The 14,067-nt window shown below is 40.0% G+C and overlaps 1 protein-coding gene across 7 annotated transcripts in view; it reads right to left on the bottom strand.

Annotated features, from left to right (window-relative positions):
- Window positions 1-1,367: 1,367 nt before the first annotated feature.
- The window catches only part of AP2A2 (adaptor related protein complex 2 subunit alpha 2), a 46,274-nt gene continuing 33,574 nt past the window's right edge, over window positions 1,368-14,067 (bottom strand). For 2 of the 7 annotated variants that reach the window (XM_055814213.1, XM_055814212.1), the window contains exons 11-22: window positions 13,369-13,551; window positions 12,216-12,313; window positions 11,811-12,042; window positions 10,783-10,956; window positions 8,728-8,891; window positions 5,988-6,070; window positions 5,101-5,212; window positions 4,165-4,287; window positions 3,277-3,393; window positions 3,019-3,088; window positions 2,294-2,428; window positions 1,368-1,518 (exon numbers count right to left, since the gene is read on the bottom strand). In XM_055814213.1, the coding sequence (XP_055670188.1) occupies window positions 1,441-1,518; window positions 2,294-2,428; window positions 3,019-3,088; window positions 3,277-3,393; window positions 4,165-4,287; window positions 5,101-5,212; window positions 5,988-6,070; window positions 8,728-8,891; window positions 10,783-10,956; window positions 11,811-12,042; window positions 12,216-12,313; window positions 13,369-13,551 (1,569 nt within the window). In that variant the 3' untranslated portion in view covers window positions 1,368-1,440. Of the gene's footprint in view, window positions 1,519-2,293; window positions 2,429-3,018; window positions 3,089-3,276; window positions 3,394-4,164; window positions 4,291-4,335; window positions 5,213-5,987; window positions 6,071-6,968; window positions 7,047-8,727; window positions 8,892-10,782; window positions 10,957-11,810; window positions 12,043-12,215; window positions 12,314-13,368; window positions 13,552-14,067 lie in introns of those variants that run through there. The other 5 variants (XM_055814209.1, XM_055814208.1, XM_055814210.1 and 2 more) reach the window with 4 other exon arrangements.

Consider the following 14,067-nt stretch of genomic DNA (forward strand, 5'->3'; position numbering starts at 1 on the left):
CAGCCTCACTAAAATGTATTTTCACCATCACCACTACCACTCAAAACCTTAATTTCATGGGCATTCATGGCTGCAGGCGTTATGAGACACCAGTGCCAGGCTTCCTTCAAATAACCTCGAGGAAATCGTGATCCGAGGTTCGTTCTCGTGTCAGCAGCGGCTGACTTTGTTCCTTGTGACCTGCAGAACTTGCTGACAACTGCCCGTGGTTTCTCACTGCACTACCTCACCTGCCTGGTGTCCGCAGCCTTTGCTGCGCCTCAAGGCTGGAGGAGCAAGTGCCAAAGTTGTGACCACCTACACCTGCAGAGAGCCCGCAAGGAGTCTGCTGATGGGGAACAAGTTACAAAGGCCTTGGTTGTGAAAACCACTAGAAAAGCTGAACATTTGTGGGCCTTCCACTCTCAGTCTCAACACAAGTCTTCTACACCAGGTTGGATATTTTTACTACCACTGACAGACAGGAAACTGTTTACATATCAGTTAATTCAGCCTCCTGGAGTTTTAACATTAGTGTACACTGGGGAACAAAAATAATGTTTATAATTACATTTCCATCTACAAAGAGCGCATGCCTTACAGCCCTTCAAGGGCCCATCTCTTCCCAGGTCTCCTTTCCCACCATAGCAGGCTCTGCACTAGTTTCATCACATCCTGAGGACCATTACTTGCTAAGCCTGATGGAAACAGAACACTGAACAGAACATGTAACATCACTTTAACAATGAAGAAGCATGTACTCATTCACCTACCTCATTATCTGAGATAAGCAGAAGGATTAAGAACAGCTTTTGTGTTCAACCCACCTTCCAAAACATTAAGATGTAAAGGATTACAAGATCAACACTTTACAACTCTGGTCCTGTGGCATTTTTCAACTCTAAGGATAGGTGACACTCAACATAAATGTTCACTTGAATCCGATTCAAACGTATCTTGGAATCTGCTCTCCCACCCAGTACAAGCCTCGTGGCAATGTTCAACTGTACAAAGTTCTGACTCTACATGAAGATCCGAGTCCCCCTCAGTGAGCAGCCCTGCACTGGTTTCAGCTCAGAGCAGAGGGAGTGCCTGTTAAAGGCACTAAGGCAGAATGTTACCAGCCCTTTCCAGTTGAAATCCTTGGTTACCACATCAAAATCAATTTCCCTTTAACAAGTTTAAAAGCCTGACCTCTGGGGGGGGAGGAAAAAAAAAAAAAAAGCACAAGACAGCCTTCCCAGCCTTTGTGTAACACACTAAAAGCCATTTTTAATGTAAAAAGTCACTTGCCTGTACTGTACATTTTATACCTTAGTTTCAAACAAGGGTCAAGTCCTATTAAGGCAGGGAGCTGGTATTGGTTAACATTGCAGTACTCAAGACAGTGATGTACAAGACATTTATTTGCAGTATGATGACAGTGATATAAATGGAAAACCCCAGCTGGCATGGTTAATATTAAAACTGTTCTGACAGCAATTCACATAACCTCTGAGATACAGCTTCTTTACTTGTTCGTAGTGTGAGCCTATACATCTGAAAAAGAACATAAAACGTTATTGGCTTTTTAAACAGTTTGGCATTAAATGAATGCACAGTTGACTAGTGAAAGCTACCAGTTACCTTTTGTTTTGTTAGATTTCGTAGGAAAAAGACCTCAAATTAAAACATTCTGAGGCAGCCGTCCACTGCGTTAATATGGCTTTTTCAAACCACAGGCTGGAGTACATCTTCCAACCCTTGTTCTAATATTTTTAGTCTTTAACAGCAAGGTGTTGGCCAAAATTTTTCTAGCAGAAGATGTTGTGGAAAAGCCTTAAGACTCTCTACCACCACTTCTTCAGAAAACAGGACTTACCACCCGAAACTTATTTTTAGTCCTCAGTCAACCTTCATAAAACCTTGATCAAGATGCCCGAGGAAAAATATTCTTAACGTTATGTTCATTCGCTTATGTTTTCTTTTAGCCAATCATTCCTTCATTTATTTAAAATGGCAAAGAGAATTGTACTTAATCTTCTCCCCGAAGTGCACAAACCAGAAACGTTAAACGTTTCAAACCTTCACAAAAAGATGAGACTCTGTGGACAATACAATGACCTCTTCCAACAGGAAAGGGAACTGCTCTGAACGGCAGCTTACCAAACTGGGCCAGGGCCCGCTGCAAGTTTCATTTCTTGTCGGAGTCCACAGTCACAATTAGCTATTGCCATAGTGATTTTTAATAAATACCTTCAGGAGTTTCAGATATACCCAGATATTTATTTCAAACAAGAACCTGTACTTCAGCTGTAGATACTTAAACAGCTACCTGTGCCTGGAGGTTGGGTTCAAGGCGCAGCAAACATCCGATCTGAGTGGTTTTTGTATGTATGATGCCAGCACCAACAAAGTTCGCGGGATTGGGATCCACCTCCTCAAGCAGGGCTGATCCAAAGCCAATGATCTATGGAAGAAACTCAGAAGATTTAGATGTGGGGACAGCAGGACACCAATAGCAAGCCTACCCAAGCACAGCCACTGTCAATTAGCAAATCAAATAAGATACTTAATTTTTACTTGTAGTGCTCAAGACATTAAAGAATTATCCAATACCAATTTTATTACAACAAGTTTCTTAAGTGACAGAGTGACCCTGATAACGAGTTCTTCCTGAAAAAAGGTTCTTCTCAAAAATTACTGAGCTAAGTCTCTCCTGGTTTTGGTAAAGCCACTCCTGTCTTACACTAGTCACTTCTGTTGTGCCTAAGGCAGCCAGTTGTACAGAGTTACTTGTTTTCTGACTAGTTGCTCTAGTGTAAATGAAGGCCTGAAGTATCTTCCAAATCAGTTTTAAGCACTAAACTGGTATTTTCTTAAACAGCTTCAAGTTTTCAGCTGCTAGTGAAGACTATCTAATAGAGGCCACGCTGAGAAACAGTCTGTTCAGCCCAGTTACACAACGTGGACTTGGAGATCCAGCCGCCATACGAACCAAGATGAAGAAAGTTTCTTATACCACGACCCTTACGCTACAAAGTAAAATCACAACACTACCTTTGCCTTTGTGATCTCTGCATCCATCGGGTGTTTTGCTTTAAAGATATTCTGTACTTCTTGTTTTGGGCTGCAAGACAAGGCAATACATGGTATCTAACATGTGTGATGTACAGCATTGTTCAATGGCAACACCAGGAGAGTTTATAACCCACAGGATTAAGCATGGGACGTGGCACCACACCAGCCATGTTCACACCATGCCGTTTCCACTCCCTTGGCCCACCACAAGAGCCCCAAGGATAGGTAGAGCCTTACTTGCTCAGTTGCTTCCAACGCTGAAAAAAGTCTTGAGAAGACATCTCTGTTGGCTGGAAAAATTTATTGAGTGTGATGGGTAATTTTACTGAAAGATTCTGAAACGTTCCGCCATACCTGCACAAGGAACAGAAACATGACCGGGTGCAGCACGGGGTCAGCAGTCTCAGCCCAAACGGACCAAGCAACTGAGGATGAACACCAAGCTGCAACTGTTTGTGATAAACAGTTAAGCTACAGAGAGCATTATCTCTAAGATACAGTTTTAATCCACTGTTAAAGAAGTTTATTTGCTCTGCCTAGACGGCACGTGAAAGCGAACTGGCAGAACTTTTAACAAGGAACTCTGTTTTCAACATCAGTCGCTACCTTTCTAGCTAGCGCCCATCACAAGGGTGAACACACATCCCTGTGAAAATATACCAGTAAGAACCAGTTTAGACTAAAATAACAGAACATAGCCCAGAAATAAGGATTTCCTAAAGGCTGATGTTGAGTGGACATAACAAGATTCTATTTTTGGTGCCTGCATTTCCAGTCCAAGTTGTTTGCAGACGTGTTCTTGGTTTTGAGAAGGGACAGGTTACTGCGTATATTCCTGTCAAGATTTCTTAAACAGGAAGACTGCTGTTTTATGTAGGTAGTGGAAAGAGAAGTTAAGAGACATTTTATCAGTAGCTACTTCATTAGGTTTTTTTAACCACATTGTTCCAAGTGGATTCCCCACCTCCTCTAGTAGCCTAAAGCTTAGTTAGATCCATTTTTCAAGTCAGTCATCTATCCAAGACAGCTTTACGTGTCCACATTCCACACTTCAGTCAGAGAACCAGGAAAAATTTAATATCTTTCATCTAAATAATTCACCAGCATTTGAATCCTGTCTTTTACCTGAATTGAATGTTCAGTATGGGAGCTTCCATAAAGTCTGACACACATTCGATGTTCACCACCTGCTGAACCTGCGCACCTCCATCCACCGTGGGGTCAACAGGTTTCGTCTGAAGATTCAGGCTTAAGAAGTGGTTAAGGAAACTGATAGGGGAATTCCTAACTTTGAAAAAAAAAAAAAAAGTAATAGCAAATCCTCCAATAAGCCACACGAGGAATTAGCATCATGAATATTCAGTAGCACATAGAGACTGAGTGGACAAAGCTCAATTCTTGTACAGCAAAAAAGTTGTAATGTTTTGGGGTCATTGCGCCCCACGCCCCTCCCCCATATTGACACACCTAGAAACAACCACCCCCGCAATTCAAGTTATTTGGATATTCTTAAAAAAGGATGCCCTCAAAACGTATGAAGGCACAGCCAGCCTTCACAGTAAAACACACCGGACTATCTCATTTTGATGTGAACATTACATCAAACACCACTGATTACGCAGTCTCCAAGAAATCCTGGATTTGCAACACCAAGCATTAAGGACAAACTGTAAATAAAAGCCTATTTTAAAGTATTATAATCTTTGTGTACACGTATTCTACCACCTCCATCTCAAGTCTGATGTTATCTGCTAATGCAGCACTTGAAGGACACCACACCTATGGCTCTGCTACTTCATGACTGCAGAGAAACAGGAATTACATTATATATTTATTCAGCCTAATTTCTCCTTATTTTAACAGTAACATTTGTGTTTGCAGCCAGAGCTTTCAGGAAAGAATCTTCCATCTCTGCTCAAGACTTATTCTTTCTACAAGAACTTTAGAGAGTTACCAGCAAATTTCTCATTTCTTCATGTTCAAGGACACCACACCTTGATCCAGCAGCTTTATTGTAACTTTGTGCAGCATAAACCACAAAACCCAAATGAGAACAGACACATGCTACTGCATTTAAGGATATTTGACTGTAGGTCATCTGAGCAGATTACTGTTGGAGTAAAAGTCAAGAACTGTGTTGATGTCTTATTACCATAGAATATGAACATACGTCCTAGAAAGAATAAAAAGGTATCAGAATTTTTAGGTACGTCACGTGTAATCATCTTTAACTACTTGTGCTTCAAGGATCTAATACATTGTCTTTTACCTTTCTTTAAAACAGCTTTTAAAAACAAAACAATTTACACTGTTTATCCTACAAGGATATTCACAGTTCAAAATGAAATAACAGATTAAAATAGACCATCAGACTTCTCCCACAGTAGCTGTCACACAGGCAGTTAAATAATTAGAGGAGGTCTTTCAGCTGCCAGAGAACATTACTTTTACTTAAAGCAGCTATTATGGTACCAAAAGCAATGCAGAAGGTGAGTAGCAAGCAATCCTAGTTGTGGCCCTTGTTCGACTCCCAGTTCTTTCCTATGCGTTTTCAGTATATTGTGTCTATCATAACACATTAATGCACATCTGATACGTATTGTGTATCATTACAGTAAGCCATACTGTAAGACATGAAAACGGAGGAGGAGAATGGTCCTTTATAACCCTGGCTGTACCAGCCTTACAACTGGGCAGCAACAGCTGGGAGCTTACAGTGCCATTCAACGCTCCTATTTCATTGCAGCTAACACAGCAGCCAAAAAGTTTAAGGAACCAAGAACCCCCGGAGAAGCCAGGGAGACACAGACAGTGAAGAGCCTAAGACAGGTTAAGCCTGAAATCGCATTTCCCTCTTAAGCAGCTGAAAAGGCAGCCCCATCCACATCTCATGCTGGCATCAGGGTTCATAACGCAGACAGGCAGCCACCTGACCTGAAAGATCTTACCCAGGTTCTGTCGAAATTCAGATTTCAATCCAATTTGGAGCAACTGGTTTTCAAATAAGACTCCATTATTTTTACACACAAACCTAGGGGAAGAGAGGGAAAACATGTTTTAATTGGAGTTGTATTAAGAAATATTTAGAACCACAAAATTCAGGGTTTATACAGAGGATGAAGATTGTGGTTAACCTAGAGTGCATCAGTCTGGGAGGCCTTTGCAGAAAACTGCAGAGTTAGAAAAGACAGTTTCACAACCAAAACCACCACTTGTAGGACACTAAAAGAACTGAAATTTTTATTTGATAGGATGTCTGAGAAACTATGAAGGAAGCAACAATATGCTATACACACACACACACACTGCCTATAAAGGACCAGGCAACAGACTAGGATTTCTCTTATTCATATTCTTGAAAACTTCTGAAACTCATTAGGTTGGTGCAGAATTGAAAAGTTTGAAGCTTTGACTGTTTAAACCTGAAAGAAAAAATTCCCTTGTTTTATCCGTTCAGTACCACGTAAGTCAACTGAGAGCTGTATTCTTTTTTTCCATTTTGAGAGAGGAAGCCCATTTTGCAATGATTTCAGTCCTTTCTGTCACCCTTCACTTAAAAGTAGAAGAGGTGGTCAGCAAGTGTCAGCCTTTTGCATACAAGGCATTTAAAACATACTCCCAAATATCATTCCTTTTGACAATTTACTCTTATGTTTTCCTTTTATTTGTATATTTAGTTTTGCAACTACTCACAACTGGCCTTGCCTCATTTTAGAGCAGTGTGTGATAGCACTGACTTGTAAAAGCAGCTCTAACCTGTGTATTCATGAGCTTGCCATAAAATCCAAATCATCTACAGGGCTGTTCTAGTCACAAGTCTGACAGTACTAGTCTAGTTTTGCTGGTATTAAGTTAATGCACAATATAGTTTTGCTTTATAACTATATTCTGGAAGTTGCCCAGCCTTGCAAGGTTTTAGTATTGCTTACTTGTGAAAAAGCTCATCAGCATCATGCACAGTATCAGCTGGTTCCTCAGAAACTACCTCAGATGAAGCCAGGTCAGGGCTAGTTCAGGCAGCACAAAGGAAGAAAGGCGGTAGCGACAGAGATAGCAGGAGTTAGTAAAGACAGCTTAGTGCTTAGTTCTTTCTTTTACCTCCTTCCTCAAAAACGGCACTGCTGAGTTTAATGCATGAAAAAATTTATTAGCTGCCCTAGCTCAGTACACCTAGAAAGGTTTTAGGCATTAGGCAATGTTTCCCCCCCCACTTCTCTCCCCCGCCCCACCCTGATTGTTAGGAACCAGCAATTCTTCCCAAACACGGCTGAAGGCGTTCATAAGTAGCTTAAACTTACACCTCTTTAGTAATCAAGTTCTTTTAGGTGTTTAGTTGTGACGGTAGAAAAGTTTCAGTTCAAAACCATAAATGTAGAGACATACCAACTACTACAAATGCGTGCATTGAAGTGGAGGTCTCATCAACCTTAGTGGCACTACAGCTGCCCAATCAATTCTTAACAACAAGTATGTATTAAATAAAGGCACAGAGGATGACTTCAGTAAAAGATCAGAAACAAAAGTGACAACAGCACTAAAGAGAGGCAGAAAACTGTAAAAGGCAACTTCTCAGTATCATCAGAGAAGTATTTCATCATCTACAGACAGATCAAGGGTTGGACAACGCCATACTTTCTTCTGCAGAAAACGAAAACTTTTTAGGCAACTTGCTTACGAAGCTACTAGTTCTGGTTCTTTTTCTTCCTCTTTAAAAAAGATAAAGCTTGAACTAGCTTGTGTAGCTTCTTGAAAGTCTTGGTATTGTGTATCATGATTAAACATCGCTTATTGCCTTCTAACAGAAACAAAGGATCAAGTCTTAATCATTGCAAATCTGCAACAATTGCCTAGCATTTTGATGAAAGTCTCAATGATCCAGGAAGCTTACACTCACCACTTACATCTTTTATACTAAAATGCATTGCAAATTTGTCACGCCATCATCCAAAACTTGGTCCTTGACAATAGTAACACATTCTTTGGCCAGTAAGATGATAGATTTTTTTTAAAGGCATTCTGTGATCTCATACTATTTTGAAAATTTTAGCCAAATAAAATTTTAGTGTAGCCACAGTGGCACTGAATACTGATGGCCTTAATAACATACTACACCCACACTACACTTGGGAATGTAATTAGGAAGATATTTGTATCAAATCCCATTAAAAAAAAAGCAAGCACCTGTTGGGTTTTTCCCCCCCTTTTCACACCTGTGTGTCAGACAGCAGCAGAACTACTTAAGTGTATCCTGAAATTCTGAGAACCAGTATCCCTGGATATAATCCATCTCACTGTTCCAGTATCAGCTTGCCGTAAGTGGAGACACAAGACTACTTTATGGAAATAGGAATAAATGTGTTCATATGTTGAATTTAGGGGTTATCTGGCCCAATGTATTGAGATACACAAGAAGCTTTGTTTAACAAAGAAGCAAAACCAGCATGAAAACCAGGCAATACTGTGTGGTTAATATCCTCAGGTTGATTCCTACAGGCTCAGTTTTTCCAGGAGCACGGGTATTCTATAAAGACAGCACATCCAGCACAGAGGTCAAGAATACCTCTCTTGCTGCACAGCTAGTACCCAGGAATGCATTCAATAAGCTGGAACAAAATCAAAAGTTATTGTATATCTCTTGTTTTAACAGATGGATTTTTCTTCAGATTCCTTACAGCATGACTTGATTACCTCGCAAAGTTGTCATCAGAACCAGGAGCAAGAGGTGCAACCGCAGAGGCTGAATCTGAAAATACATCCACCAGCAGGCTACCACTAGAGGACGGTGGGGGAGCCGAATTGGTGAGGGGGGCAGCACCCAGACCCAGCAGATCCGCAGACGGAGAAGGAGTAGACTAGGGAAGACAAGATGCTTTGGTGTTACACTACAGTAAAAGGAGAACAAAGCCGTCTCTTCTGCACAGCCAGCTAAGCTATGGCGAAGTGCCTCTCCCCACCCCGCACAAAGCTTTGAATGGACATCGGAGGCTTCACGAATGCAATTACTATGTTGCATTTCAACTTAAGGTAATTTACAGATGTGGGTTTATTCCCTTTGAGGTGAGTTATGTTCATCTAATTATTAAATAAAAAACCCAACAAATTTCGTCCACCTAGAATCTAATTTTGCAGAAGACAGATGACAATGTTCCCCCCCCCCCCCTTCTCCCCTCTTCATTTCAAGGGAAATTAAAATACTGCAAGGAGTAAAATTCAAATATGTTGCTTTTCTTTCATGAAGAATCCAGCAAGAAAAGCAGTGGCTTTTACACAAACCTAAATTAAAACATCACCACATCTTTATAATTGATTATCAGTTTAGTCCTGTGTTTTTGAAGCTTGGCAAACCCTTAGAAACATAGTAAAACCTAACCAGCAAAAAAGCAGAGTCTGTCACTAGTTCAAGCTGCAAACAGTAAAGGTAGAGGCAAGACCTTTAATTTCTGCCCCCCACCCCCAAGAGAACAAATCAGGTAGCCAGAACACAGAATCATGCAATACAGGCCACATATACGTGCCCAAGTCACGTGCAAGCACAAAGCAGACTTAAAAACAAAATGTTCACGTATTAGACATCAGCAGCCTACAATATGCCAGATACAGTGAAGATGAGTCATGAGATGCATTCGGATTGAGCCTGAAATTGTAGGTTTTTTTAAGCCAACTCAAATTTATCATATACTACAAATACTGAATTTGATGCAGTCTAACAAGAAATTCCCTGGTGAAAAACTTTCAGAAGCCAATCAGTAAGTACTACTGAAAACAGTTAGAACTCCAGTTTGGAACATATTGTTGGCATCTAGGCCAGGGTCACACCAAAGCCACTAATGAAGGTAATGTAACAGAGCTTCTTACATGGCTGCAACCCGTAAGGTGAAGCTCATAAAGCGTAATGCAGTTTTAACTGCCAGTCACCTCAGTCAGTCTGGCATGCAAAGAAAATCTGGCAGCTTTTCTGCTGGTAAGGTATTTCTGTCCATTCAAAGATGTTGCACTTGGAACATCTACTCTTACATGCTGCAATGACTAAGAGTTCGAGGATTATGCTTTAACAAACTGGGCAGGGAACGTGCTACAACATTTCCTCCTCTTCCGTAATCTACTACTACATCTCAAATGTAATTACAAGTTACATTAGTCATTAAAACCAGAAACAAGGATTACATTATGGGAACAATTCATACTAGCAGCTGTAACTCACGATAAAATGAGAAGTTTCAGCTCAGAAGAAACAAGACACTGACCTTGTCTACAATAATTGAACTCAAACAGTACCATCAAATAAACAGTAACAAAATTAACAAGATGTCCTTAAATCAGTAAGTGTTGTCCAATTCTAGTAAAAACAGTAACAACCTGAAACAAGATGCAAAATATCTACCATGTTAGACAAAGCAGAACAGCTGATACTTCGAAATTCAAGTTACTCCTTTTATGCATGTTAATTTTATCGTCTCACCTTCACTGAAATTTCACCAGCAAGGAAATTCCCATTTCTACGTTTACAGCAATATTTTTAAAAAGCATCAACATAAACAGAATTTTTTTAGGCTGCACTTTGTCCCCATTTACATAAGCTTTCCAAAGCAAAATAGCATCCAAGCATACAGCGGGGGTATAAACACCCACTGTTTTAAATTTGAGATTAGAAACTTTAAATCCCTAAAAAGCCACTTTAAGGAAACCATTCTTCTCTCATTTGCACATCTTCCAAATTAGTGAAATAACAGCTTTTAAACTCACAACAGCACTGGCATTGACAGAGGCAGGTTCAGCACTTCCATTCATATCAGAGCTCCTCTCCTTTTTGATCTCTTCCAAGTCAGTAACTGTGCCTGGGCCTTTCTTCTTCTTGAGTTTAGCCAAAATAGAAGATTCCCTCTCTGGAAAGGGAGGCATTTCTTCCAGCACTGTGGCCTTATCACAGGAAAAAGTGTATTAGTTAAACTTACAAGAGAAGTCAAACCAGCTTCTGAGTCTTCAACAAGATACTCATTTTCTGTGTGAGTAGTAACTTCTGCTCTTGCCTCTGTAAGGGTGTATGCAGTTTATTGCAGTGATAGATAGATTGCTTGCTTTTTTTTTTTTTAAAAAAAACCACCACAATTTAAAGCTTTCTGAAATCCTCTCAAAACAGTTGTTTAAAAGAACAGAGGCATATAGGTTCTCTGGTATCATACTATGAAATAAAATAAGCGAGAATTAAATCAGCAGACAATGGTCCTTGACTCAAGCAGGCCTAGACTGAAGCCACAGAAGATTACCCCAGATCTAGTCTGACCTACACATTTATTAGCTCTTAAGACTGAGCGTGCTGAGTGTGCCATGCTCTGGCCAGACCCGAGAGCATCAGGTTAACACACTGAACTTCTAGAGGGGAAAAAAAAAATAATATATATATATTACTAGTCTCAGCACAATTTCAAGTTCCCTGCCCATCATCAAGTCAGCCCTCGAAACAAAGCACTAGCCTTTTGGTATCTGAATACTGTAGGACCCTGCACTACACCAGGTGTCACTGGCTTCCCAACTCTGGATTAGCATGCTTTAACGGTTATTTGTCCCACTAGAGCAGTAACAACTTTCATTTTAGCTCTATATTAACGATGACTGCAGATTAATTAAATAGACTAAAAGAATCAGCACCCACATTGTGGATCTTTAATCCTGCATTAAGATTTCTGAGCCATCAGGTAAGGTTTAGTGGATTTTACTTTTTGACAGAAGACATAACTAAAGAGTTCTGCATAATAAATAATCTTTATACCTACCAATATATCAGTACTGGCAATAGTACTGAGCCTCAAATACTCAACAGCTCTCTGCTGCAGCTCAACATCAGCATTCTTTAGCTGACTGTCACTGCGCAATACATCTTGAATTGTAGTTTTGATTTCTGGAAACAGGTTCACAAACTTGATGTAGGTAGACAGAAGCAGAGCTCGGGTAGGAACACTACACAGATGAAACTTGGAATGTAGCAAGTTGAACTGGATGAGAGGACTTAAATGGGAAGAAAAATAGTTTGTTCAGTTCTTGTAGACATGGTAATTCTTAGTGCATTACTAGCAAGAGCCTAATCATTTGTTAGCTGGCCTTTAGGAATATTAAATAGACAGTAGATTCTTTACACAAAGCATTACTACTTCAGTTCAGTATTTTAGAAGGTGTTTTACCTTGATCTTGGATCACCTGCTATCAGATTTCCAAATTCTCCCAAGATGTAGCCACCTACTTTTACAAGATTCTCATGGCATGCTGGAGCTTGAAGGGCCTGTAAGAACACATTAACAGTCTGTAATGTATCAAATTTGATACGTTACATCTGTAATGTATCAAAAGTGATCTTCTCTGTCACTTCCATGTCCAGTTTCCTAGTCTACCTTCCTGTAAGAGCAGGACCATCAGTCTAAGTACTACAGAGAGCATGCTTATGAAAGAGGCATAATAGGTGGTATGACTTGATAGAAGAATCTTTAACGTAAGTATTACTTGCTTAAGAGCACTCTTAGGTGCATCTGGCAGCACTGTTGAATTTTGAGGACAGATAACAGGTGCTTAGGTTTCCTTTTACATCTTTAGAAGTGTCGGAAGGATGTTAATATACTCTGTTTAAATCTTGCAAGAATGTGTTGAAGTTGTCCAAAATAAAAATACTCTTTATTGAGTATGAAGAAACACATAGCAAGGATGAGTTCTGGAAGTCAGCTTAAATGTTCAAGGAAGGAAGTAAAAAAAAAAAGTGGAAAGCCCATATGAAGAATCCAAACAGAGTCAAAGCAACAAAGCCAGACATTTGGAAGTGTTTTCCTTCAATAGTTCAAATTCCATATTTATCAGATCCTGAAAAGAAGGAATGGATATGCGCTTCCCAGAGGATCATCAAGTTGTTTTGACTGTTGTGTATTCCTGCATGCAGAAAACTCAAACAAAAAGCACACTCCCCTGTAAAAAGTTTTTTTTATGACATTTCAGTAGTTTTCCAGGTGATGTTATTTCCTTACTAAGCCATTCATTCAATGCCATCCACAAAAGTAATGAAAAATTCAGCATATCCCACCCCGCCCTCCCCTCCCCTCCCCAGAACAGTACCAGGCATATTTTACATTGCTTCAGCCGGAGAAGCTTCTCATCAGCTTAACACAGTTTCTGGCTCTGAAAAATCTATACTACTAGTTTTACAGAAAGCTTCAGCAGTGTTCTGTTGAAATATTCAGGATTGTATTTTTAGTCCTCCCTAGCATGGGGAAGCGCACACACCTGTTAGATCACATGGTGTTTACTCAATTCCTATGCCACTTTGAAAGTTAATTGAAAACTCATTCTCACCTCAAAAACAGTCTTTGCTGCATACCCTTGAACATCATCCCTGTTGATAACAATCTGAATAACTCTGTACCACACTTCTTCACTGACATAGTCACCAGCAATGCGAATCAGATTCAAGATCGTATCCACATACCAGGTATAATCCACTGCATACTTCTCAGCTAGAATTGCAACTTTCAGAACCTGAACACATAAGAAAATAAAGAAGGTTGACTAGCTTCTACCATGAGTTGTGTATTAAGATTCACTTAATACGCTTCAAGTGAATACACCTAGCGATACCCCATGGTAGCCCAGAAGCCTCAGTTTCAGATACATCAGCTTGCTCACTTGCTCCTGCAGCTAGAAGACAAACATTGACATTCTGTGCCAGAACGCACCAGTTGCCAGGTACGTAATGCTTTCCCCGTAACTCAATCAAATATTGCATCTGTCACTTTTCAACTGTGTACCTACACAATCACGAGCAATTTATTAAACTGGTTTTGTTTGCTATAAAGACACCATCAAAACCATCACACCACAACAGAAGCAAGCAGGAAACTGGAGACATCTAAAAAAAAAGTGGGAACTCAAACTAGCAGAGACAGACCAGACTCACCAAAATATAGCTGACTTTTCCAGGTCATACTAAGTTTCCTATATCCTGAAGCAAACAATCAGCATAGGAAGAGACCTCCACATCATTTGTTATCAGTT

The sequence above is a fragment of the Falco peregrinus genome, chromosome 9 (genome assembly GCF_023634155.1).
Source record: "Falco peregrinus isolate bFalPer1 chromosome 9, bFalPer1.pri, whole genome shotgun sequence".
In the NCBI taxonomy this organism is placed as follows: domain Eukaryota; kingdom Metazoa; phylum Chordata; class Aves; order Falconiformes; family Falconidae; genus Falco; species Falco peregrinus.